The 26,085-nt window shown below is 46.8% G+C and overlaps 1 protein-coding gene across 2 annotated transcripts in view; it reads right to left on the bottom strand.

Annotated features, from left to right (window-relative positions):
• Positions 1-26,085, bottom strand: part of STX18 (syntaxin 18) — a 118,534-nt gene that overhangs the window by 16,995 nt on the left and 75,454 nt on the right. For both annotated transcript variants that reach the window (XM_027545019.1, XM_027545020.1), the window contains exons 3-6: positions 20,819-20,934; positions 18,918-18,995; positions 18,692-18,758; positions 5,797-5,912 (exon numbers count right to left, since the gene is read on the bottom strand). In XM_027545019.1, coding sequence (XP_027400820.1) covers positions 5,797-5,912; positions 18,692-18,758; positions 18,918-18,995; positions 20,819-20,934 — 377 coding nt within the window. The remainder of the gene's footprint in view (positions 1-5,796; positions 5,913-18,691; positions 18,759-18,917; positions 18,996-20,818; positions 20,935-26,085) is intronic.

The following is a 26,085-nucleotide window of genomic DNA, read 5'->3' as shown; positions in this document are numbered from 1 at the left end:
AACACCACACATTTCAAAAGCATCAATTCTTTAGCACTCAGCTTTCTTATAGTCCAACTCTCACATCCATACATGATTACTGGAAAACCCATAGCTTTGACTAGACAGACCTTTGTTAGCAAAATAATGTCTCTGCTTTTTAATATGCTCTCTAGGTTGGTCGTAGCTTTTCTTCCAAGGAGCAAAAGTCTTTTAATTTTTATGGCTGCAGTCACCATCTGCAGTGATTTTGGAGCCCAAGAAAATAAAGTCTCTCACTGTTTCCACTGTTTCCCCATCTATTTGCCATGAAGTGATGGGATTCGATGCTGCGATCTTAGTTTTCTGAATGTTGAGTTTTAAGCCAACTTTTTCACTCTCTTTCACTTTCATCAAGAGGCTCTTTAGTTCTTCTTCGCTTTCTACTATAAGGGTGGTGTCATCTGCATATCTGAAGTTATTGATATTTCTTCCGGCAATCTTGATTCCAGCTTGTGCTTCACCCAGTCCAGCATTTCACATGATGTACTCTGCATATAAGTTAAATAAGCAGGGTGACAATATACAGCCTTGATGTACTCCTTTTCCTATTTGGAACCAGTCTGTTGTTCCATGTCCAGTTCTAACTGTTGCTTCTTGACCTGCATACAGATTTCTCAGGAGGCAGGTCAGGTGGTCTGGTATGTCCATCTCTTGAAGAATTTTCCACAGTTTGTTGTGATCCACACAGTCAAAGGATTTGGCATAGTCAATAAAGCTGAAGTAGATGTTTTTCTGGAACTCTCTTGCTTTTCTTGATGATCCAGTGGATACTGGCCATTTGATCTCTGGTTCCTCTGCCTTTTCTAAATCCAGCTTGAACATCTGGAAGTTCACAGTTCATGTACTGATGAAGCCTGGCTTGGAGAATTTTGAGCATTACTTTGCTAGCGTGTGAGATGACTGCAATTGTGTGGCAGTTTGAGCATTCTTTGGCATTGCCTTTCTTAGGGAAGTTATTTCTCCACTGATCTCCAGTAGCATATTGGGCACCTACTGACCTGGGGAGTTTCTCTTTCAGTATCCTATCATTTTGCCTTTTCATACTGTTCATGGGGTTCTCAAGGCAAGAATACTGAAGTGGTTTGCCATTCCCTTCTCCAGTGGACCACATTCTGTCAAATCTCTCCACCATGACCCACCCATCTTGGGTTGCCCCACGGGCATGGCTTAGTTTCATTGAGTTAGACAAGGCTGTGGTCCTAGTGTGATTAGATTGACTAGTTTTCTGTGAGTATGGTTTCAGTGTATTTGCCCTCTGATGCCCTCTTGCAACACCTACCGTTTTACTTGGGTTTCCCTTACCTTGGGTGTGGGGCATCCAGTCCCACCACTTCATGGGAAATAGATGGGGAAACAGTGGAAACAGTGTCAGACTTTATTTTTCTGGGCTCCAAAATCACTACAGATGGTGACTGCAGCCATGAAATTAAAAGATGCTTACTCTTTGGAAGGAAAGTTATGACCAACCTAGATAGCATATTCAAAAGCAGAGACATTACTTTGCCAACAAAGGTTCGTCTAGTCAAGGCTATGGTTTTTCCTGTGGTCATGTATGGATGTGAGAGTTGAACTGTGAAGAAGGCTGAGCGCCGAAGAATTGATGCTTTTGAACTGTGGTATTGGAGAAGACTCTTGAGAGAGTCCCTTGGACTGCAAGGAGATCCAACCAGTCCATTCTGAAGGAGATCAGCCCTGGGATTTCTTGGGAAGGAATGATGCTAAAGCTGAAACTCCAGTACTTTGGCCACCTCATGCGAAGAGTTGACTCATTGGAAAAGACTCTGATGCTGGGAGGGATTGGGGGCAGGAGGAGAAGGGGACGACAGAGGATGAGATGGCTGGATCGCATCACTGACTCGATGGACGTGAGTCTCAGTGAACTCCGGGTGTTGGTGATGGACAGGGAGGCCTGGCGTGCTGTGATTTATGGGGTTGCAAAGAGTCAGACACGACTGAGCCACTGATCTTCTTTGGGAATGGAATGAAAACTGACCTTTTCCAGTCCTGTGGCCACTGCTGAGGTTTCCAAATTTGCTGGCATATCGAGTGCAGCACTTTCACAGCATCATCTTTTAGGATTTGAAATAGCTCAACTGGAATTTCATCACCTCCAATAGCTTTGTTTATAGTGATGCTTCCTAAGGCCCACTTGACTTTGCATTCCAGGATGTCTGGCTCTAGGCTGGTGATCACACCATCGTGGTTATCTGGGTCATGAAGATCTTTTTTGTACTGTTCTTCTGTGTATTCTTGCCACCTGTTCTTAATATCTTCTGCTTCTGTTAGATGCATTTGGATCATGTTAAATTTCTTTCAACAATGATTTGTAGCTTTCAAAGTATAAGCCTTACACTTCTGTTTAGTTTATCCTTTTTGATATTATCATAAAGGAATTCCTGCTTTTTACATTTCATTTCTGGATTGTTCATTAAGTATATAGAAATGAAATTTTTGTTTAATGGTTTTGTATCCCAGAACCTTGCTGAAACTCATTTACTACTTGTCTTTATTGGTGGAGCTCTTAAAATTTTCTGTATACAATACCAGGCTGTTTATGAATAGAAAAAATTTCCTTCATAATTGCCTCTGCTATCTTGGCCAGTCTATTAATCAACTTCCAATGTTCAACTGATAAAGAATCCTGCCAAACCTCAGTGTCAAGCAATGGACTGCTTCATAGTTGGCTCCACAAACCAATGTGCCAGACACTGCTTACCCCTTTATCCTAGGCTCCTGAAGTGCTCACAACAAACCGCAGCTACGTGATACTGTAAAAAAGTGGTGGCTCAGAGTTCAAGTAACTTGTCCAAGTGGAGGACAGCGGCCAGACTGAAACCAAGGTTCACAGTCCTTCCATGACATCATGCTGCAACCAAATGCTTCCCCTTCCCTTACCTCAGAAGGAGGGATGGCACACCTCCACACACAGGAAATAGATAAAGGTGGGGTGCAGCAATGGTAAAGCTTTCTTTCAGGAAAAACAGACAAAATGAAGCAGAGAAAGCTTGTTATACATGCAGCAACTTGTACATCAAGTGTGCACATTTTTAATGAGCACCAACTCAGATTTTATGACCCTTTGGGACTCTATGTAACCAGGAAAGAGATGACTGTGAAATAAGCATCAGCTAACGACCATGGAGGAAAGGGTGGCTGGGTGGAGCTGTGGGGACAGTGAGGCCAGTGGCAGCAGGGGCCGGGATGCCTGGGGGAAGAGAGAGGCCTTACCCAGTGGTGGTGGGGGGTGGAGGGGGCAGAGTCCCGAGACGCAGAGGTCTGCATGTAGAAAATGGGGGAACTGGGGTTTGGCAGTGCCACTAACTGCTGCAGCTGGGATGCTGACGGCCTCCAGAGAGACACTCTTCACACCACTCGGCTCCTGTATGTGCTGGTGAGAAGCTAAATGGGAGCACGCTCTCTGAATATTTTGTGGGGATGGCTTAGTCAGGAGATAATGGCATGATTATAAAGTATCCAAATAGTGACTTTAAGATAAACACATAAACTGTGAGGAATGACGCTCTTTCACTCTGACCATTTGTTTTCTACCACCCAGAGACATTAAGTTCCTTTTGCTTCAGGCAGTAGTTCCACAGCAACTAAAAGCAGTCAGTGTTCCATACAGAGGCTTCATTCATTCTTTCATTTACTCATTCGTTCATTCATTCTTTTCAACAAAGATTTAATGAGCACCTCCTATGTGCCAGGTATTGTTCTGGGTACCAGTGTTACAGCAGTGAACAAAGCACATACAGAAATTTCTGTCCTCGTGGGACTTAGGTTTAGCTCGGAAGACAGAGCATAAAGAGTATAAATGAGAAAAACATATAGAAGGGTAGAGACCAGTGCCAGGGAGAAACAGCAGGGAGGACCGCAAGTGGCAGGAGGCACAGCCCTTCATCCTCCTTCTACCAACCCTCATTCCTTGGGGAATCCCAGCCTGTCTCAAGTGATCTACAGACCTGTCCCCTGGCCTCCAGATGCGCAGACCCAACTCCCTGTTCAACCTCTGTGCCGGGCAGCCCCTAGCCTGTCCCTCCTCAGCCTCCCGCATCTCAGTGAAGGGCAGCCACCTTCTTCCCGCTGCAACAACCACTGCAGCCTTCCCTGACCCGTCTCCTCCTCATGCCCCACATCCAGGAAGCAGATTCTGTGCTCAACTTTCAAAATATATCCAGAACTCTCCGCATTCTCTCCCATGCCCTGGCTACCCATGCTTGGTATAATCTGCCATCATCTTGTTTCTGGGAGACTTTAGCAGCCTCTTAACTATCCCTATTTTGCTTCCTAAGCCCCCGAACAATCTGTTTCAACAGAGCACCCGGAGGGACCCTGCCCAAATGTAGTCCTCTGTGCAACGGTCTTCTCAGAGTCTTTCAGAAGGCTCATCTTAAGAAAAAACAAGTTCATGAAATCCATCTGAGAGGGCTGCTGTAACGATGGTGGTGACATCTATGAAGGTTCAGGACAGCACCTAGGTAGCACCCCGGAGGCGTACAGTAACCGAGTGCCACTGTGAGAGTACAGGAGAGGAGGTGAGGGGGGGAGGCGGGGAGGGGAGGCGAGAGAGGACGTGAGGAGGGGAGGTGAGGAGGGGAGGCGAGAGAGGGGAGGCGAGAGAGGGGAGGCGAGGAGGGGAGGCAAGGAGGGGAGGTGAGAGAGGACGTGAGGAGGGGAGGCGGCGAGGAGGGGAGGCGAGGAGGGGAGGCGAGGAGGGGAGGCGAGAGAGGACGTGAGGAGGGGAGGCGGTGAGGGGAGGCGAGAGAGGACGTGAGGAGGGGAGGCGAGAGAGAGAGGACGTGAGGGGGAGAGGCGAGAGAGGACGTGAGGAGGGGAGGAGAGGAGTGGAGGCGGGGAGGGGAGGCGAGAGAGGACGTGAGGAGGGGAGGCGAGCAGGGGACGCTAGGAGGGGAGGCGAGCAGGGGACGCTAGGAGGGGAGGCGAGCAAGGGACGCTAGGAGGGGAGGCGAGGAGGGGATGTGAGGAGGGGAGGCGAGGAGGGGACATGAGGAGGGGAGGCGAGGAGGCGAGGCGAGAAGGGGACGTGAGGAGGGGAGGCGAAGAGAGGACGTGAGGAGGGGAGGCGAGGAGACTCGCGGGCCTCAGCATCCTGGGATCCACACACAGCAAGTGCTCACCCCATTGACCAGCTCTGAGGTATGCGGCACACTAAGCATCCATCCCCTACACACGCAGCCGCCCCGGCCAGACACAGGGACTTAAGATGTCCCCAACGGCGCTCTGTACGTTTGCCTGTGTTGCAGGCTGTACAGAGACACTGTGTTTATCCAGCATCCTCCGTGTGTCAGGAGGTGCTCTAAGTTACAGGCCGGCCAGCAAACATGAAGACAGGAAGCATATAAACCCAGACATGCATTACACTGGCTCAGTTGGCTGATGGAGCCTGCTGACATCACACACCCTACCCAAGGCAGGATGGTCAGGTCCACATAAGGTCAGCGCTGACACGGGCACAGGGTAGGCAGCGCCCTACCGCTCCTGAGACTGACAAGCAGAGATCTCTGATGTTTCCTCCGGGTTCTAAGGCTCCAGTCCCCACCTCACTGGTGTGTGGAGACTCAGGCCCTTTCTTTAGACCCTGCCGGCCCCCAGGTGTCTGGAGGACCCTCCCGCCCCATCCTTGAAGTGGTCATTAAGATCCAGCTATAACCAAAAAAAGGCTGCCGCTTCCATGTTTCCTTCCCTTCGTGCAAACGCAAGCACCACAGGTCATAAAGAAGAGACGCAAGGCACGATTTTGATTTTAATTCATACCTGGATATTCTTCAGGGACAGGTTTTTCTTCAGAGTCTTTTGATGGACTCTGTGAAACTTTCTCAGAAGACATGGATTCTCTTGTCTTTGTGTTTGGTTCTGGTTCCAGCTTAGACCTAAGGATGAAAAATCAGCAGTTACATCATTTACTTACACAGCAGGATTCTGCCTGAAAACAGAGGAGTCAAAGATGAGCCCTACACCCTTGCCTTGCGCCCTCAGCTGGAGAGCAGAACCATGGCCTTGGGCCCAGCGACCATCCTGACACAGTTCAAGGGGGTGGCGCTTATTACAGGGCAGTCGGCACACCCCCGCCAGAGCCCGCAGCTGAAAGAGTGCTGTCAGCAGGCGTCAAAGGAAAGGACGCAGGAACCCACCCTACCTCCTGACCCCACACTCGAGACGTGGCAGCAAGGGCCAGCCCACTGCTCCAAGTTCAACAAACCCAAGAGCTGGTCGTGCACCAATGCAGAAGTGGGGTTGAATAAATACACGCACATGTTACATAACACACGATACACAAGTAACATCTTAAAACTGACCTGTAAAAGCACGAGTCTTCACACACCCACAGGGAGCAAGGCCTTGTCTCAGGTCTCTTAGCCTCATCACCCGCCCTGGCCCGGGGCTTGCTCCCACAGAGTATTCTCTTCCACCCCCAGGGCCAGGCGAGATCTCGCCCACCTCATCTCACTCTCCTGCCTGCAGAAGGCCTCCTCTTGCCACTCTGTGCCCCAGCGCCTGTCTTTTTCCCAGCAGTCACTGCGGGCTGAGGTGACCTTCCCCTCTCATTTGGTTACTGTCTGTCTTGTTCCACTGCAGTATGTGCTCTGGGAGCAGGGCCCCTGACTGCGTAAGTCATGGCTGCTGTGCAGCCCTGGGTTCGAGATGAGTGTGTGGCATTCAGGGTTTAATAAACATAGGGTGAATGAATGGATGCTTTATAATTCTCAGTGCATTGTTAATAAGAGGGAAAAAAATTGGTTATGAGATAAGGGGCCTTGTATTGTAACTCACAGAGCACTATGAAAATTCTAGGCAGATTGCTAAAAAAGACCTATGATAACATTATGAGGCAGACTCAAAAAGAACAATGCAAATGCATATCAGGATGATATTATCAATGCCAGCTAATATTTACTGAGGGCTTCTCAGGTACTGGGCACTCTTCTAAGCACCTTTATACACATAAGCTTAAGTTAATGCCATACATCCCTATAGCAGTTACTAGTATTAATGGCCTTTTCACAGAGGAGGAAAGTGAGGTGCGGGGAAGTCAGGAAACTTGCCCGGGCCAAACAGTGAGTACATGGTGGGGCTGGGATGTGGCCTCAGGGAACCCATCTTGGAGGCCACACTCTGAACAACTAACTGCCCCGTGAAGAGGAGGTTCTATCCACCAGGTTCTATGAGAAGGGACTGCAGTGACCCAGAGAGGCTGAGAGAGTGGAGTCAAAGCCAGATGGGTACTTGACTCTGCAACTTTCCAGAGCCGTATATACCAAAATACACACTGAATTTCCAAAAAGGATGTCTCTTCCAAATAACCTGACCACAGAGGCCATTTTCATGTTTTTTTTTTTTTCCCCCAAAAGATAGTGTTCTAAGAAAGGGTGTTTATAGGAACTGCTCCTCTACAACAGTAACAAAAGAATTGTCGAGTAATTATATGATCAACCACCCTAAGGGCTCCAGTTACTGAGGCTGAATAATAGCTACTCTAAAATGTATACACTTTGAAACAATAACAACCACTTAAGGTGGCTCAGTGGTAAAGAACCTGCCTGCAGTGCAGGAGACCTGGGTTCAATCCCTGGGTCAGGAAAACCCCCTGGAGAAGGAAACGGCCACACACTCCAGTATTCTTACCAGGATAATCCCATGGAGAGAGGAGCCTGGTGGGTTACAGTCCATGGGATTGCAAAGAGTCAGACATGACTGAGAGACTGACATTTTCACTTTCACCATCTATTGGTGTTTCTGGGGCAAGGAATTTGGGAGCAGCTTGGCTGGGCGGTTCTGACTCACGAGGGCACTGCTATAGGGTAGAGGGCCCCACCACCTGAAGGCTTGCCTGGGGTTAGAGGAGTCCCTTCCAAGGAGTCTCATTCTCACGGCTGTGAGACAGTGCTGGCAAGAGCCTGGTCCCTTCCTCATGGGCATGTCAGTGTGTCCCTGGGCATGGTAGCTGGCTTCCCCCAGAGCAAGCAGTCTCAGAGACCACGGCAGAAGCTTCAGTGCCTTTTTATAACAGTCTCAGCCTCTGTTTACAACAAACTGTCATTTCTGCCATACCCCACTGTCCAGGCAGTTGCGACGGTCCACTCAGGTTCAAGGAGAGGGAACACAGACCACATATCTCCCTCTCAGTGAAGCAAGAACAAAATCACATTTTAAATAAGACCATGTGGGATGGGATGTTTGAGTTCAACCGTCTTAGAAAAATATATTTGACATTGTAAGTACCACACATATGCACAAAGATGAACAGAATTTCACAGAAGACATACAAATGGTCAATAAAGCAGAGGAAAAGTGTCCAATAACATGGAGTAAAAAAACCATAGTGAGATACTGTGACATTGCCACTAGAATGGCTTAAAAAAGTTACCATCTCCGAGCCCTGGTGAACACAGGGAGCAACACTGACTCTCACACATTGCTGGGAGGAGGGTAAAATAATAAGGCCACTTTGGAAAACCTAAGACAGTTCCTTAGCTTAAGAAACATCTCCACGTTGACAGAGCAGCTCCACTTTTAGGTATTTAAACAAGAAAAATTTCAGCTTCTTCAGTGTTACTGGTTGGGGCATAGACTTGGATTACTGTGATATTGAATGGTTTGCCTTGGAAACGAACAGAGACCATTCTGTCGTTTTTGAGATTGCATCCAAGTACTGCATTTTGGACTCTTTTGTTGACCATGATGGCTACTCCATTTCTTCTAAGGGATTCCTGCCCGCAGTAGTAGATAAAATGGTCATCTGAGTTAAATTCACCCATTCCAGTCCATTTTAGTTTGCTGATTCCTAGAATGTCGACATTCACTCTTGCCATCTCTCGTTTGACCACTTCCAATTTGCCTTGATTCATGGACCTGACATTCCTCGCTCCTATGCAATATTGCTCTTTACAGCATTGGACCTTGCTTCTATCACCAGTCACATCCACAGCTGGGTATTCTTTTTGCTTTGGCTCCATCCCTTCATTCTTTTTGGAGTTATTTCTCCACTGATCTCCAGTAGCATATTGGGCACCTACTGACCTGGGGAGTTCCTCTTTCAGTATCCTATCATTTTGCCTTTTCATACTGTTCATGAGGTTCTCAAGGCAAGAACACAGAGTTCCAAAGAATAGCAAGAAGACGTAAGAAAGCCTTCCACAGCGATCAATGCAAAGAAATAGAGGAAAACAACAGAATGGGAAAGACTAGAGATCTCTTCAAGAAAATTAGAGATACCAAGGGAACATTTCATGCAAAGATGGGCTCGATAAAGGACAGAAATGGTATGGACCTAACAGAAGCAGAAGATATTAAGAAGAGGTGGCAAGAATACACAGAAGAATTACACGAAAAAGATCTTCATGACCCAGATAATCACGATGGTGTGATCACTGACCTAGAGCCAGACATCCTGGAATGTGAAGTCAAGTGGGCCTTAGAAAGCATCACTACGAACAAAGCTAGTGGAGGTGATGGAATTCCAGTTGAGCTATTTCGAATCCTGAAAGATGATGCTGTGAAAGTGCTGCACTCAATATGCCAGCAAATTTGCAAACCTCAGCAGTGGCCACCGGACTGGAAAAGGTCAGTTTTCATTCCAATCCCAAAGAAAGGCAATGCGAAAGAAATGCTCAAACTACCGCACAATTGCACTCATCTCACATGCTAGTAAAGTAATGCTCAAAATTCTCCAAGCCAGGCTTCAGCAATACATGAACTGCGAACTTCCTAATGTTCAAGGTGGTTTTAAAAAAGGCAGAGGAACCAGAGATCAAATTGCCAACATCCGGTGGATCATGGAAAAAGCAAAAGAGTTCCAGAAAAACATCTATTTCTGCTTTCTTGACTATGCCAAAGCCTCTGACTGTGTGGATCACAATAAACTGTGGAAAATTCTGAAAGAGATGGGAATACCAGACCACTTGACCTGCCTCTTGAGAAATGTGTATGCAGGTCAGGAAGCAACAGTTAGAACTGGACATGGAACAACAGACTGGTTCCAAATAGGAAAAGGAGTATGTCAAGGCTGTATATTGTCATCCTGCTTATTTAACTTATATGCAGAGAACATCATGAGAAACGCTGGACTGGAAGAAGCACAAGCTGGAATCAAGATTGCCGGGAGAAATAGCAATAACCTCAGATATGCAGATGACACCACCCTTATGACAGAAAGTGAAGAGGAACTAAAAAGCCTCTTGATGAAAGTGAAAGTGGAGAGTGAAAAAGTTGGCTTAAAGCTCAACATTCAGAAAACGAAGATCATGGCATCTGGTCCCATCACTTCATGGCAAATAGATGGGGAAACAGTGGAAACAGTGTCAGACTTTATTTTCTTGGGCTCCAAAAATCAGTGCAGATGGTGACTGCAGCCATGAAATTAAAAGACGCTTACTCCTTGGAAGGAAAGTTATGACCAACCTAGATAGCATATTCAAAAGCAGAGACATTACTTTGGTAACAAAGGTCCGTCTAGTCAAGGCTAGGGTTTTTCCTGTGGTCATGTATGGATGTGAGAGTTGGACTGTGAAGAAGGCTGAGCACCGAAGAATTGATGCTTTTGAACTGCGGTGTTGGAGAAGACTCTTGAGAGAGTCCCTTGGACTGCAAGGAGATCCAACTAGTCCATTCTGAAGGAGATCAGCCCTGGGATTTCTTTGGAGGGAATGATGCTGAAGCTGAAACTCCAGTACTTTGGCCACCTCATGCGAAGAGCTGACTCATTGGAAAAGACTCTGATGCTGGGAGGGACGGGGGCAGGAGGAGAAGGGGACGACAGAGGATGAGATGGTTGGATGGCATCACTGACTCGATAGACATGAGTCTGAGTGAACTCCGGGTGTTGGTGATGGACAGGGAGGCCTGGCGTGCTGCAATTCATGGGGTTGCAAAGAGTCTGAGACAAGTGACTGAGCGACTGAATTGACTGACTGACAAGAAAAATGGAAAGATATATCCACACACAGATCTATTCAAGAATGTTCATGGCACCCGTATCCATAACAGCAAAATAGTAGAAACAACTCAAATGTCCACCAATAGGAGAACAGATGGTCCAACTGTGTGGATAGAATGGATAGACCAACAATTCATGCAGTATAATGCCATTCATTAATAAAGAAGAAAAAACTGGATAAACACAACATGGATAAAAAATTGGTTAAGCGATAAAGCCAGTTGAAACCATAACTGAAAAGAAAAACACAAAACAAGGGTCTATCTTGTTTAACATTAAATGTATAAATATGATTATTTATTACTTACTTCCTAACATTTTACCTCAAAGATTAGTTTTGGGATTCAGTATGTGGCAACCTGACACCTTGGGCTGCCCAGGTGATGCAACTGGAAAAGAACATGCCTGCAAATGCAGGAGACATAAGAGATGTGGGTTCGATCCTTGGGTCAGGAAGATCTCCTGGAAAAGGAAACAGCAACGCTCTCCAGTATTCTTGCCTGGGAAGTTCCAAGGACAGAGGAGCCTGGCGGGCTAGAGTCCACGGGGTTGCAAAGAGTGGGACACGACTGAGCTACTGGGCATGCATGCACCCAACCTGACATCTTAGCCATGTTCAAACTAGTATAGCATGAATAAGACATCCATTTGCAGAATTTTCAGATTTTTTTTTTCAGTAACTAAATAACAAGTGACAGCATTTCTTAGCCTGTTTTCTCCTCTGTAAAATGGGACTGTAAAAGCATCTTTCTACTGGTTTATATGTAAATCTTGAGCACAGTCTGGGGCAAGGGATGAAAAAATTAGCTATTACTACCACTCTTGCATCACTGTGTAACAAGAAAAGGCAGAGGGGTTAGATAGTATTGAGAAACCCTAAAGAAATACACTTTTTTTTTTTATTCTGTCAAGATAAAAATCAATGGAGGAAAAGATGGAAACAGCTGGCACAATCCATCAATAATTCAAAAAACTCAGAGACGGGAGAACACTGCTGCTCTCAGTGTAAGGGACTCAGTAGCGTCTTCAGTCATGGGCCAACTAGTGCTCATCTTCCAGGCTGGTGCTGTGGAGAGGGAAGGATCTGAGGAGTCTTGGTAGATCAGCAGAGGAGAGGTCTCGGGGTGGTGGCCATGCCTCGGTGGCAAGGCAGCCTTGTCCTCGGCCACATTCCTTGGTAGGACTGGCCTGATGTCCTCCTGGATGGTCTCGGGTGACAGGCTACTCCAGTAATTCCACAAATCTAAGGCGGATGGGGACACAATCCTTAAACTATTGGCTGACTGCCTGTCTGTCTGAGAAAGATATGCTCAGGAATCTGTTTGGAGACAAAAAGTGGGTTTGGAGTCTAGTCTGCCACTTGTCTGCAATGTGACAGTTTCCTGTTATGTTTTTTTCAATCCTCTGAATTTTCGTCATCTGCAAAGCACTTTTCTACAAAGAAGAATCTTGCAAACACTGCATGAGGTCGCCCGTGACAACATACTTAGCACAGAGGTTGGCGTGAAGCACGTACTGCTCTGGCTCACCTTCTAAGTACTGGGCCTCAGCTTCCGCATCTGTAAAGTAGCTTCCGGTATCTTTTGTTCTGGCCAATAAAACAAGGTTCATTCTGCCTTTCTCCTTTCACTTCTTTGAGAATGAGAAACCCGGCTTTTGGTACCCTTCCAATATTAACACTCAAAATCATTGCAAAGACTAAATGACGCACTAGACCAAAAAAAAAAAAAAAGTATTATGTAAAAGGTAAGTACTTTAAAAATCTAACTGCTATTAATTCAAAGAGTAGAAATACCCAGGGGCTTCTCAGGGGAGGTATCACTTAGGCAAACTCTTAAAAGAGGAGTAAAGTTTTGCCAGGCACAGAAGAGCAGAAAAAATATTCTAGGCATAAAGAACAAAGGTGTGGAATTGCTGGGTCATCAGATGGTCATTTAACTTTGGAGAACTATTTGGCTGTTTCTAATACAAGGCTTTCCTGGTGGCTCAGATGGTCAAGGATCTGCTTTCAATGCAGGAGACCCAGGGTCGATCCCTGATCAGGAAGATACCTTGGAAAAGGGAATGACTATCCACTCCAGTATTCTTGCCTGGAGAATCCCATGAACAGAGCGGCTTGGCAGGCTACAGTCCATGGGGTTGCAAAGAGTCAGACAAGATTGAGTGACTAAGCATGCACACAATACAGAGTTACTTTATATTCCCACCAGTCATAAACGAGAGTTCCAGCTGCTGCACACCCTCCCTGAAGTGTCACTTTTATTTTAGCCTTTCTAACATGTGTGAGATGGGATCTTTTAGCGTTTTATTTTGTTGGGAAATAAATATAGTCACAGGCATAGTAATCTGAAAGATAGTATCAAGAATGCTTTTTACTGAACCACTGGAGAGTAATATGCCAACCTGATGCCCCTTCACCTCTGAATATTTTAATATTTCCTAAAGATGAAAGTTGAATATTCATTGGAAGGACTGATGCTGAAGCTCCAATACTTTGGCCACCTAATGCAAACAGTTGACTCACTGGAAAAGACCTGATGCTGGGAAAGACTGAAGGCAGGAGGAGAAGGGGTGGCGGAGGATGAGATGGTTGGATGGCATCACTAACTCAATGGACATGACTTTGAACAAACTCCAGGAGACGGTGAAGGACAGGGAAGCCTGGCCTTTAATTTGTCTTTAATTTGGTCACCGGCAGCTTTCAAACTGGTTTATGTCCTTTTTACAGGTCCCCGTCACTCTCTGAGCCTTCCCTTGCTTTCTGGTACAACAATATGCTCCAAGTTCATTTTACACTTTCCCTGACCCAGCCCCAGACTCAGGCATTTCTGCAAGGAGCCCGGTTCCTGGAAGCTGAAATTGCTATTTAGAAGCCAAGATCTGAGTGCTAAACATGCTTATTGCCTCTGGGATGTCAGTGTGTCCAGGCTCTCTTGGCAGACAGAGCCAGAAAAATCTGTCTGCTTTTGCAGACCTAGACACGCACACACGTTTATGACCACATTTCATTTCTATGTCCACCTATGTAAACTGAGAACCATGAGTTCACACCAGTCCTTTTCATTCTAATCCAATTTCCCTTTCACTCACCTGAGAGTCTGAACCTGGCTTCCATTATCCTTCTATGTTTACTACTTGATCAATCCCCCTGCATACAACCAATCTGCCTCTTCCACTGCTGCTCCTCCCCTGTCCTGGCTCAGGCTCTTACTGCCCACGCTGAGCCAGACCTCAGCTCGCTCAGGCTCTGAGCTGCCCCGGGAAATGTCCCCATAGCTGTGGACATCCCCCCTTACTCTGACTCACTCCATGCCTGCAGGACTTAATTGTTCAGGAAGGAGAGGGGCTTAACTGACTTTTAAATAAAGGGTTCCATTAATATCTGTCACCCTTTGTGTCCAGAGTATGCTAATATGCCAGTTTTTAATTTAAAATGAACAAAGGACTGCAATGCAGCAGACTTAGATGAAGTTGAATGCTTTTTTTTTTTTTTTAAGTGATAAAAACAGATCTAATTATACACAGAATGTCTATTGAAATCCTCAGGGAAATTACAAATTAACTAGTTGAAGGCAATTTGAAAAAAGCAATTTTTCAAAAGTCATCAGAAAGATCAGTTTATGCTCGATAATTTACTTTAATTGATTTCTCTAACTGAAAGCTGAGTATTTCATAACTGCAATCAAAACAGTTTCCACCTGGTCAACATCTGTTTCCAGGTCCCTTATTTGAAAAACTCTGGGATTTTATATAAAATTTGAGAAGAACAGAAGGATAGAGAGGAGAGGGAGAGAAACAGTTTTTCCAGGTCTGAAACAAGAAATTACATGGAAGAAGTTCTTTGAAAACCTTAGATAAAGCCCTATACAAATATGAGAGAAAAGTGATAACTATTTCAGAGTGCAAGGAGATCAAAAGAGTCAATCCTAAAGGAAATCAGCCCTAAATATTCATTGGAAGGACTGATGCTGAAGCTGAAGCTCCAATACTTTGGCCACCAGATGCAAAGAACTGACTCATTGGAAAGGACCCTGATGCTGGGAAAGATTGAAGGCAGGAAGAGAAGGGGACGACAGAGGATGAGATGGTTGGATGGCATCACTGATTCAATGGACATGAATTTGAGCAAGCTCCGGGAGTTGGTGATGGACAGGGAAGCCTGGCGTGCTGCAGTCCATGGGGTCGCAAAGAGCTGGCCATGACTGAGTGTTGTGGATAACAACAATCTCTCAACAAAGGCTCTAGGTAGAAAGGACACAACCCACACTGATCCCTAGTACTGTAGTACTCTCATTTCAAGGATGGCTGTCGGACTAAGGTGTCCACCAGGGCACAGGTCTCCTGGATTCCCCCAGAGCAGGAAATTCATCACATCATCTAAGCCATCTTCACACTTACAGATATTTACTGGGCATGTACTTCATACTGAGTGATTTTCAGGCCAGTGTTAATCAAGTGTGATCCACAGACCAGTATGAGACTATGAACTGTTTGTTACTGGTCTGCTATGAGTAAGAACAAAAATGAAGAATAATCATTTAGAAACATTTATGGCAATTTGATAATGCTGTTTGATCAGGGGACTCCTGTCTCCAAACAGGGTCTAGACCACTTCAGGTGTTATCAAACTACAGTGGTGGGTCACCTGAGTGGGGGAAGAGGGACAGAGAATATAAGTGTGTACGTATGAAGGGTATTCTAGGCAAAGAAATCAGAAAGGATGAAGGCACAAGAATGTCAAAGGACACAAGCAGTGAGCTTTGGTCAGAGCATAAATCCATGGGGACCAACTGAAAAAACAAAGTATTATGGGCCTGGAATGTCACGCTGCAAAGGTTAGCTTTGTAAGACACTGGAGAAAGGGAGGGCTACAAGTATACATGTGTTTTAGGCAGGTGCCTTCTGGGGTAAGGAGAGGAAAGAACCAGAAGGGAGGGCTGGACTACACGAGGTGGCTCACACAGTTATTTTCCTCAAGGTCCTCTGCTCAAAGTAATTGGCACAGGGCAGCTATCTGACAGGAGATGAGGCTGAACTTCACAGCCTAAATGAGAACAATTCCCATCTGACTGATCTTAATTTGTCCAAACCTCTGCTGAGAACCAGGAGCTGAGGAGGCAGCAGCAAGAGCCCCCTTCTTACCTTACTCAAGGGACCAGCTAGGTCTCAAGGGTCAGGGACCGCCTGGGATCAGGAAGCAGAAGTTATTAGCATCTCTTTCTGGCGGGCATGAGACCCAGTGACCACACCCCATCTCGACAGCACAGGGAACACCGTCAGAGCCTTGTTTCTTCTCCCAGGACCTGCTTTGGGCAAACACTCTGCCTGCCCTCCTGCCTGAGCCATTCTTCCTTTCTGATCCTTTACCCAGATTATTTTCATTCAACCTCCAACACAAAGTCCATCGTTTGAGATAACCCTGGTTAATCTGACGTTCAAATCTGAGTTCAGCTGTATGACACTGGGCAAGTAACCCAAATTTCCCGAGTCTCGATTTCCTCTATAAAATGAGATACTAATTAGCAAGCGGGGGCTGGGCAGGGAGGTGCGGCGCGGGCTGCATCGCAAGAATCTGGCCTGAATACCCCGAGTACTATCTGAGCGAAATAATTTGGGCTAGCAAAAATGAGATACTAGTAGTTACTAATAAAGTGGCTGTGAGGATTACATGAAATAAACATACTGCCTGACCCATGGCAAGTACTTAATAGCAGATAACAGTACAAGTTAACATGGGTTAACCACTCACTACTCCTTGGAAGAAAAGCCATGACAAACCTAGACAGCATCTTAAAAAAAGAGAGACATCACTTTGCTGACAAAGGTCCATATAGTCAAAGCAACTGTTTTTCTGGTAGTCGTGCACAGATTTGAGAGTTGGAGCATAAAGGCTGAGTGCCAAAGAACTGATGCTTTCCAATTGCAGTGTTGGAGAAGACTTTTGAGAGTCCCTTGGACTGCAAGAAGATCAAACTAGTCAATCCTAAAGGAAATCAACCCTGAATACACTGAAAGGACTGATGTTGAAGCTGAAGCTCCAATACTTTGGCCACATCAACTCATTGCAAAAAACCCTGACACTGGGCAAGATTGAGGGCAGGAGGACAAAGGGGTGACAGAGGATGAGATGGTTGGATGGCATTACTGACTCAGTGGACTGAGTTTGAGCAAATTCTGGGAGATGGTGAAGGACAGGGAAGCCTGGCGTGCTGCAGTCCACGGGGTCGCAGAGTTGGACATGACTTAGGGACTGAACAACAACACAGGATATCCAGTGGTTCTAGCACTCACGTTAAAAAAGACCATCCTTGTTCCACTAAAATCGCTTTGTACCTTTGTGGAAAATCAACTGACCAATATATGTCTCTCTATATGGACTCAAATTCCAGTTCTGCCACCTCCTGGCTAAGGGACATAGGTGAGTCACCCCACTTCCCAAGCCTCAGCCTCCCCATGTGTAAGATAAGGGTCATTGCAGTACCTGCCTCCTGGGGCTCCTGTGAGCTACAAAAGTGTCCAGCACGGAACGTGCCCAGGGAATCCTGGTCACAGCAGTTCGTGAGGAAATTGAAGCTTCACAATCATCAAGCTCTACAAACTATGGGCTTCCCTTGTAGCTCAGTTGGTAAAGAATCTGCCTGCAGTACAGGAGACCCAGGTTCAATTCCTGGGTTGGGAAGATCCCCTCGAGAAGGAAATGGCAACCCACTCCAGTATTCTTGCCTGGAGAATTCCATGGACAGAGGAGCCTGGTGGGCTATAGTTCATGGAGTCACCAAGAGTCGGACACAACTTAGCAACTACATCATCATCATCATCATCATTTACAAACTTTAGCTGCTATTATTATGATTCAGTTCAGTTCAGTTCAGTCGCTCAATCATGTCTGACTCTTTGCAACCCCATGAATCGCAGCACGCCAGGCCTCCCTGTCCATCACCAACTCCCGGAGTTCACCCAGACTCACGTCCATTGAGTCAGTGATGCCATCCAGGCATCTCATCCTCTGTTGTCCCCTTCTCCTCCTGCCCCCAAGCCCTCCCAGCATCAGAGTCTTTTCCAATGAGTCAGCTCTTCGCATGAGGTGGCCAAAGTACTGGAGTTTCAGCTTTAGCATCATTCCTTCCAAAGAAATCCCAGGGCTGATCTCCTTCAGAATGGACTGGTTGGATCTCCTTGCAGTCCAAGGGACTCTCTCAAGAGTCTTCTCCAACACCACAGTTCAAAAGCATCAATTCTTCGGTGCTCAGCCTTCTTCACAGTCCAACTCTCACATCCATACATGACCACAGGAAAAACCACAGCCTTGAGTAGATTGAGCTTTGTTGGCAAAGTAATGTCTCTGGTTTTGAATATGCTATCTAGGTTGGTCATTAACTTTCCTTCCAGGGAGTAAGCGTCTTTTAATTTCATGGCTGCAGTCACCATCTGCAGTGATTTTGGAGCCCCAAAAAATAAAGTCTGACACTGTTTACACATCTATTTCCCATGAAGTGATGGGACCAGATGCCATGATCTTCGTTTTCTGAATGTTGAGCTTTAAGCCAACTTTTTCACTCTCCACTTTCACTTTCATCAAGAGGCTTTTTAGTTGCTCTTCACTTTCTGTCATAAGGGTGGTGTCATCTGCATATCTGAGGTTATTGATATTTCTCCAGGCAATCTTATTATCATTACTATTGTTAACTAAAGAACACCAATGAAGACAATACTCACAATCTTTTCTTGTCCACCACTCGCTTGACTCGGATGGCTCTTTGTTCTGAGTAAAGTTTACACACTCCTGTCCAGGGGAAAATATCAGAGACCATTTAAAACTGCTTCTCAGGCAAAAGTATCATTATATACAGTGAGACATTACAGTCTTCAGCTAGCAAAGCTAAAGGTTGCATCCCACCTATTGTGAAATGCCACATGTGATCTTTAAGATAAAATGAAATACTTTTTAAGTAATCTTCAGTGAAATCCAAAACGGCAGTCCTGTGCTCCTTCACTTGCTGAGAGTGTATCCCCTTGTGGGCTGAAACAGAAAAGGACAATATTCAGGGCTCTGTATTCAATTACACTGAAGAACAATTCATCAGCTTCCTTACAACAGCTTCTTTATTAGATGTATTCTTAAAAACACAGCTATAAAACAAGTCCTGTGTCAAGTGACATTTCATTTTTAAAAGAGTGAGATTTATGAGGTTTTGCGAGAGTAAAAGATTAAACCTGCTGAAAACTACAGTCAAATAATTTATGGTTTATTACTAAGGGATCGTGTTTGACGTGGGCCATTTCTTGAGAGCTGACCCCGTGCGTGTTAACAGGATCCAATGCTCAAGCTGACCTTCAAGGACCGTTTTAAATCAAACTCAGAGCATACACTCCCCTCTGCCTGCCCGGCTGCCTGTCAGCTTGGGCTGCTCCGTCCTCTTCCCTCAGCCACTCACATTCACCTCCGACACTGAGTGAAACCTTCCTTCTCTGGGAAACCTTGACTCTCTGAGCCACAAGAACACCTTTCTCCTGTGAATCATCACTTCTTCTTAGAGTCTGTGCCAGTTGTATTTTGGTAGAGGCTGGGTACCTACAGTATGAGGCACCCTGCCAGTACTTTACACAAATTACTGCTAATGGCCCAAACAATGCAGAAGGCGATTATGATTATGCCTGTTTTACACATGAGGAATCCAGAAGGAGCCCAGGATGACATGGTTTGTACTTATTTATCATTGTATTAACGTGCATGTATTTTCAAGGTATCTCAATGAATGTCCTTAAGGGTAGGGGACATGATCTGTTTTCACTACAGGGCTGCTGCTGAACCTGAGGTTCACATGGGGAATTCAACGGATCCATAAAATTATACACAAAATCTGATGCATCTGCATATTTTTTTTGTGGCAGGAAAGTCTACAGTTTTCATCACTCTCCAGGTGGTCCATCAGGGTTCAAATGGAAGCTACCCAAACAAAAGTCTGGGTCGAGCACAGCAGCATCTGACCACTTGAATTCCATGCTATGTAACGTAATCTGCATCTGCTTAAGCAAATTAAAAGAGAATCAAGGTAGACACCTAACTTGGGAAGCCGTCTCAGTGCCCCAGTAAAAATTTAACATCAATGAAAGTGAGATGATGGTAACCCTAAGGCTAGCTATTGTCCTGAGGGTGCTAGGAGAATTTAATTCTCATGATGATCCCAAGAATGGGCTTCCCCGGTGGCTCAGATGGTAAAGAGTCTGCCTGAAATGCAGGAGGCTTGGGTTCAATCCCTGGGTTGACCCCAAGAAATATGCCATATAATTGTCTCCATTTTATAGATGAAGAAACTGAGACCCAGGGCGACTAAGTGACTTGCCCAAGGCCATATGGCCTGAACATGTGGAGCCGGTGTGCGTGCATACGCAGCCAAGGCTCCAGAGCCGTCCTCTTTACCAAGAGAGTCTGTCACTACAGTTTAATGCTCCAAGTAGAGAGCTCAGAGTACCTTCATGCGTCCTTGTTCACGTGCCATCAACCGCTGCCCTACTCAATGCCGCCCAGAACACAGGCACACCCGCACACACCTCCACACTCGAATCACCTTCTCTGACCCTGGGCCCAAGGTAAACTCTTGGTTCTGTCTGGAGAGGTTCTTTCCACCTCCCTCTTCCCATCTGTTTAACTTGAATCATGGCCTTTGCATGATTTTTAACGGCTTAGGTTAAAACACTAATGAGGAAAAAGAAGACTTTGAAAGTTCTGAGACTGAAACCTAAATAAGAGCACAAGAGAGAGCTTTAACTGGCTGTGCCACACGCATCCTGTGAGTACTTAATCGCGAAAAGGCTGCCGGCTGCCCCTTTCAAGGCACACACCTTGTGTTCTCAGCTGCTGGATCGCTTCTGAGCAGGTCCTCATGAACGTCTGAGCATCCTGGTCTATCTGGTCTCGTTCTGTGTCCGTCATTCTCCCATATTCAGACATGACGTGACTGACGGAGAGAGAGAGGACAGCATGAAGGGGCAGCAGCAAATGCCACACCTGGAGTCTGGATGGGGTATGAAGGGGAGAGCAAAGCTCCCTGCTGAAATGACCACTAAGCTGAGACTCGAAGGATGAGGAGGAGCTAGCCAGGCTAAGAGGTGGGAGATTGCTCTAGACAGTGGAACCAATGCATATGAAGCTTACAGACCCGAACTCCATTTTCCTGACCATTCTCTCTAGACCCCAAACAGCCTTTTGCCCTCACCCCCCCCACTGTAGTCTTCACTCTCCAAGGTCACCACTGGGGTCATCCTTCCCCTCAAGGTACTTTCCACCTTTGGACAGTGCTGATGGCCCCCCCTCCCTGATCTGCTTTCTCCTGTCTCCTGACTGCATTCTCTCCTGGTTCCCTCCCACCTCCCTGGCTGCTGGTTTTCAGGTTTTTTGTTGACACCTTTTACTCATGGGTTTCCCTGGTGGCTCTGACAGTAAAGAATCCACCTGCAATGCAGAAGACCTGGTTTCCATCCTTGGGTTGGGAAGATCCCCTGGAGGAGAGCATGGGAACCCATGAGAACCCCCATGGACAGAGGAGCCTGGTGGGCTACAATCCATGGGGTTGCAAAGAGTCGGACACGACTGAGTGGCTAAGCATAGCACACCCTTAGTCCCTGAATATTTCTGTTGTCCACACTGCTCCCTTGGTGAGTTCGGCTAGGCTAGTGGGTTTTTTTCTGTTGTTAGTTTTACACTGATAAGTCCCAAATTTCTATCTTCAGCCCGAACCTCTCCTTGAACTTGAAATGCATATATCTAACTGCTGGCTCAGTATCTCTATTCAGATGTTTAATCTGTATTGCAAATATGCCCAACACTAAGCCCGCAGCCACTCCCAAGCCCGCTTCCCACTTGTGTTGCGGGCAATTCCATTCCTTCTAGCTGCTCAGGCCTCAAAAGGTCATCCTGGCACCTCTTTTTCTCTCTCAGTTCACAACTAATCCATTAACAAATCTCCTTGGCTCTACCTTCAAAACACTTCCAGAATCTGACCTCTTGTTATCCCACCCACTGCTAACCCCTCTGGGCCATGTCACTGGGATCCCAAGGCCGGACTGTTCACTGCAGCCGCCCAGCTGGCCTGTTGTGTCTGGCAAGCTCCTCCTCCGATGATTCAAATGCACCAGCCTTACCGTTCCTGTTATACAGTCAGTCAGATCCTATCAACCCTCCATACAGATGTCCAGTGCTTCCCACCTAAAAGCAGAAGCCAAGGCCCTTACAAGAGCTGCACGAGCCTTAAGGTGCCTCACAAGCTCGGACTCCTGCCCTCTCCGGGCTTATCCTCAGTTGCCCACGTCCCGCTGCTCCAGCCGCCTTGGCCTCTGCACACTTCCTGGAACGCTACAGCCGTACCCCTGCGCCAGGACGTACACTAGCTGGCTGCCTTCTCCTTTGGAGATCTCCTTTCCCTGGATGAGATCTCCATGAACTGACTGCTTACTTCTTGTATCTGTTTATTCAAAGTCCCTGCATCTTAATAAGTACTTCCCTAAGCTACCTTTACACACTTGTATCCACCCTGACAGTTTCTATTTTCCCTTCTCCACTCCCCCTAAAAACATTTACTAAGCTCCAACATTCTATGTTTTACTCATTTTGTTTCTTTTCTATCTTCCCCTCCAAAATACACATTCCATAAAGGTGGGGGCATTTGTCTGCCTGTTCACTGCTGTATCCCCGTCATCACCAGCAATCCTAGGATTTAGTAGGCTGATAAATCAATGGATCAATAACCAACTACTTTCAGAATGACCTCACTTAGTGTGTGAGGCCGATGTGAGAAGCCTGACACACAGCTACAGCTGTGCTCCTTAACAGGCCCCTCCTGGTCTGATTGCACCCCTTGCCCTGAGACCTGCAGACATCCCACTTCCAGAGCCTCCCCTGGAAATACGGAGGTACAGAGGCCCCGGGAATGTGTCCCTCCTAGAACAGGCCCCCAAGAGAAGAGGGAGGAGTAAGCCTGGGGCTCTCCTTAGGGTCAAGCAGGAGGCCAGTCTCCTCTCCTCTCCCACCTCGGCACGGCACCCCCTCAACACCCCCAAGCCCAGCGTCCACACTTTCTGGGCGAGCGCTGGAAGGAGAGAAGGCAGCCCGTAGATTTCAGGGGAAGGGATGGCCTCGCCTTGGTGAGTGAGAGACGGGTATTTCCCTAACCCCCAGCCCTCCGCAGGGTCTTGTTTCCTTAACTAATTTGGCTTAACACGGTAATCCTGACAGAAATGTTCTCTGAGGAGAAAGAGCCCAGGGAGGGGAAGTGGGGCAGGGGCTGAGCAAGCAGGTTCATCAACCCTCTCCGCAGCTCCCCAGTCCGGCGCAAGAGGATGGAGAGAGGGGAGGATGAAGAGCTGTGAGCACATGGGCGCAATCTGTACCGCCCCTCAAGAAACGGGCTCACCAGAAACCGGAAACGGAAATGGAGGCTAACGGGGTCAGGGGCAGATAAATGAGACCGGCGCTCACTTCCGAGTGACGAGGCACCCCATGGACAGAGTCGATCTATAAAAGGACCAATTTCAGGAACGTGATATTAACGTCCTCCTTCTCTATTTTGACTTAATGGAAACTCAGCTCAGTGAAACTGAAAAGGTCTAAAGGTTAATTTGATAAAACTGATTATACTCAATTAAAAGGTGGTGTTCCTTTAGGATACATTATATATTAACCTTTTAAATTGGAAATTGCCAGTATGGTCATTCTAGTAGTAACAACGACAGAAACCAAGAAAGTTTCTCCCCCAGGTGGTACTGTTTTGTCGCCAGGATATTGAGGAAAAGGTCTATCTACCAGAAGTGGAGAAATTATTTTTAATTAAAATCATTCAAGAGATCTAGCCAGAGGCTACTTAGGTTTCTTGCTGTTCTGCTTTAGTAAAATGTCATTATTATTATTTTTTTAATTAAATGGGTCAATAAAGTCTGAGTTCTACATTATGGGAAAAATTATAGCTTCCTAATTATGTCAAACTAACATAGCCTTGTGGGTCTGAAGGCAGTATTTCTCTCAATTCCACGATCGCACTCTATCCACAATGTTCCCAGTGAGGCAGGAGATAGATGGGCCCACCAGGGTGAATAGCTGGAGTCCTTTCCTGACACTTCAAGATGAAAATAGCAGGAAAATAGGGAGAGGAGGCTGGGCCCTGCCCAGATGACCACAGATTTCTCATTCTCAAAGTCAAGGAGACCTTCCCAACTATAAAGTTCCTTGGCGGTCAAAAGGGGAGGCCTATGGGTCAAGGTTAACCACAGGCTTCTTCGCTGGAATCCATCTTGGCTGTGAGATGCACGTGCATACATGGGAGGATGTGGAGATGCACCAAAGGTAGACTCAGAACCAAAGGAAATCTGGAAGAAATGTCCCATATAAGTGATTTAAACCACCACGAGGGTGGGACATTCTCTGAGTCCACCCATGTGTCTATCCACAGGTACTGTATTCTTCTCCCTCCTGATAAACACTTTCCTTGTTTCTACTTCCACCTTTGTGGGAATTCTTTCCTGCAAAGCAAAAGGGCCAGGGCTTTGTCATTGGCCACTGGTCTAGTGGCTAGGATTTGGCATTCTCAATGCTTCGGCCTGACCTCAGTCTCTGGCTGTAAACCCAAACTTTGCTTCACGCCACTGAAGAGCAGGAGGAGAAGGGGATGACAGAGGATGAGATGGTTGGATGGCATCACCGACTCAATGGACATGGGTTTGAGTAAACTCCGGGAGTTGGTGATGGACAGGGAGGCCTGGTGTGCTGTAGTTCATGGGGTCGCAAAAAGTTGGACATGACTGAGCGACTGGACGGAACTGAACTGAAGAGCAAGGCCGCCAGAGATCACTAGGAACAGGCCACAGCCAGAACCCTGCACTGGGAGGCACAGCAGTAAAACAAAGAAAAGACTTTAAATAGTCTACCACCTTTGGGAGGGAGAACGTGATGGGAGAAGATAAGGGTGGCCCTTCTCCCTCTGGAGAGAATGTAGGGTATGTGTGTGTGGGAAATGTTTATTCCCTGGTCCTCCTGTTTCTACCAGAGAATCCACACCTCTCATGACACCCTCCCTCCCTCCTCAGTCTCCACCCTCCTGCCCTTCCCTTGGAGCAGGGACTTCTCTGACTGGCAGCCTGGCAGAAGGACCTGAGCAGGGAGTGAACAGGCCTCCAGCCACAGTTCTGCTCTCTCCTCTCCTCTGGGATCTCCCTGTTTAGTGGCAGCGGAGGTTCTGCTCTGCTTCTTCTCTCATACGCTCTCAAGGGCCTCTGTGCTCTGTGCTCCCGGGCTGTGACCGTTGCCTGGCACTAACAGCTGAGTGCACCCGTCTAATTCAGGAGCCTTCAGCAAGGCCACCCGCCTGCAGATCTCACCTGTGCTGCTACCCCAGATTTCACGGGTGAGCGAGCTTTGACCATGTCCATCTGTGTCACGTTGACTTGACTCCGGCATCCTCTCTCTTTCCCTCCCTCCTCTCTGGCAGGAAACAGAGGTGCTTTCTTTCTTTTTTTAAAAATTATTTTACTTCTTTTAGGCTATGCTGGGTTCACTGTTGCTCAAGCTTTTCTCCAGGTAAGGTGCTCAGGCCTCTCATCGTAGTGGCTTCAGTTGTTGCAGAGCACAGGCTGCAGGGTTTGCGGGCTTCAGTAGCTGCAGCACATGGGCTCAGTAGTTATGGCTCCCAGGCGCTACAGCACAGGCTTAGTAGTTGTGGCACATGGGCTTAGTTGCTCCGCATAACGTGGAATCTTTTCAGATCAGGGATCAAATCCGTGTCTCCTGCATTGGCAGGCGGATTCCTTACCACTGAGCCACCAGGGAAGCCCTTGAGAGGTGCTTTCTTTATCAAATGGCCACTGCACCACAGGTTAAATGGGGTTCCAATTCAATAACCATTCACCAAGGGACTTCCATGTGACAGGAACTCTCACACACATCTCATTCAGTCCTCATAAGAACACTGCGTGTGAGTGTGCTCAGTCATGTCCGACTCTTTTCGATCTATTGACTGTAGCCCGCCAGGCTCCTCTGTCCATGGGATTCTCCAGGCAAGAATACTGGACTGGGTTGCCATTTCCTCCTCCAGGAGATCTTCCCGACCCAAGGATCAAACCTG

The sequence above is a fragment of the Bos indicus x Bos taurus genome, chromosome 6 (assembly GCF_003369695.1).
Source record: "Bos indicus x Bos taurus breed Angus x Brahman F1 hybrid chromosome 6, Bos_hybrid_MaternalHap_v2.0, whole genome shotgun sequence".
In the NCBI taxonomy this organism is placed as follows: domain Eukaryota; kingdom Metazoa; phylum Chordata; class Mammalia; order Artiodactyla; family Bovidae; genus Bos; species Bos indicus x Bos taurus.
The sequence above is the reverse complement of the archived record's forward strand: the minus strand, read 5'-3'. Positions and strand labels throughout refer to the sequence as shown.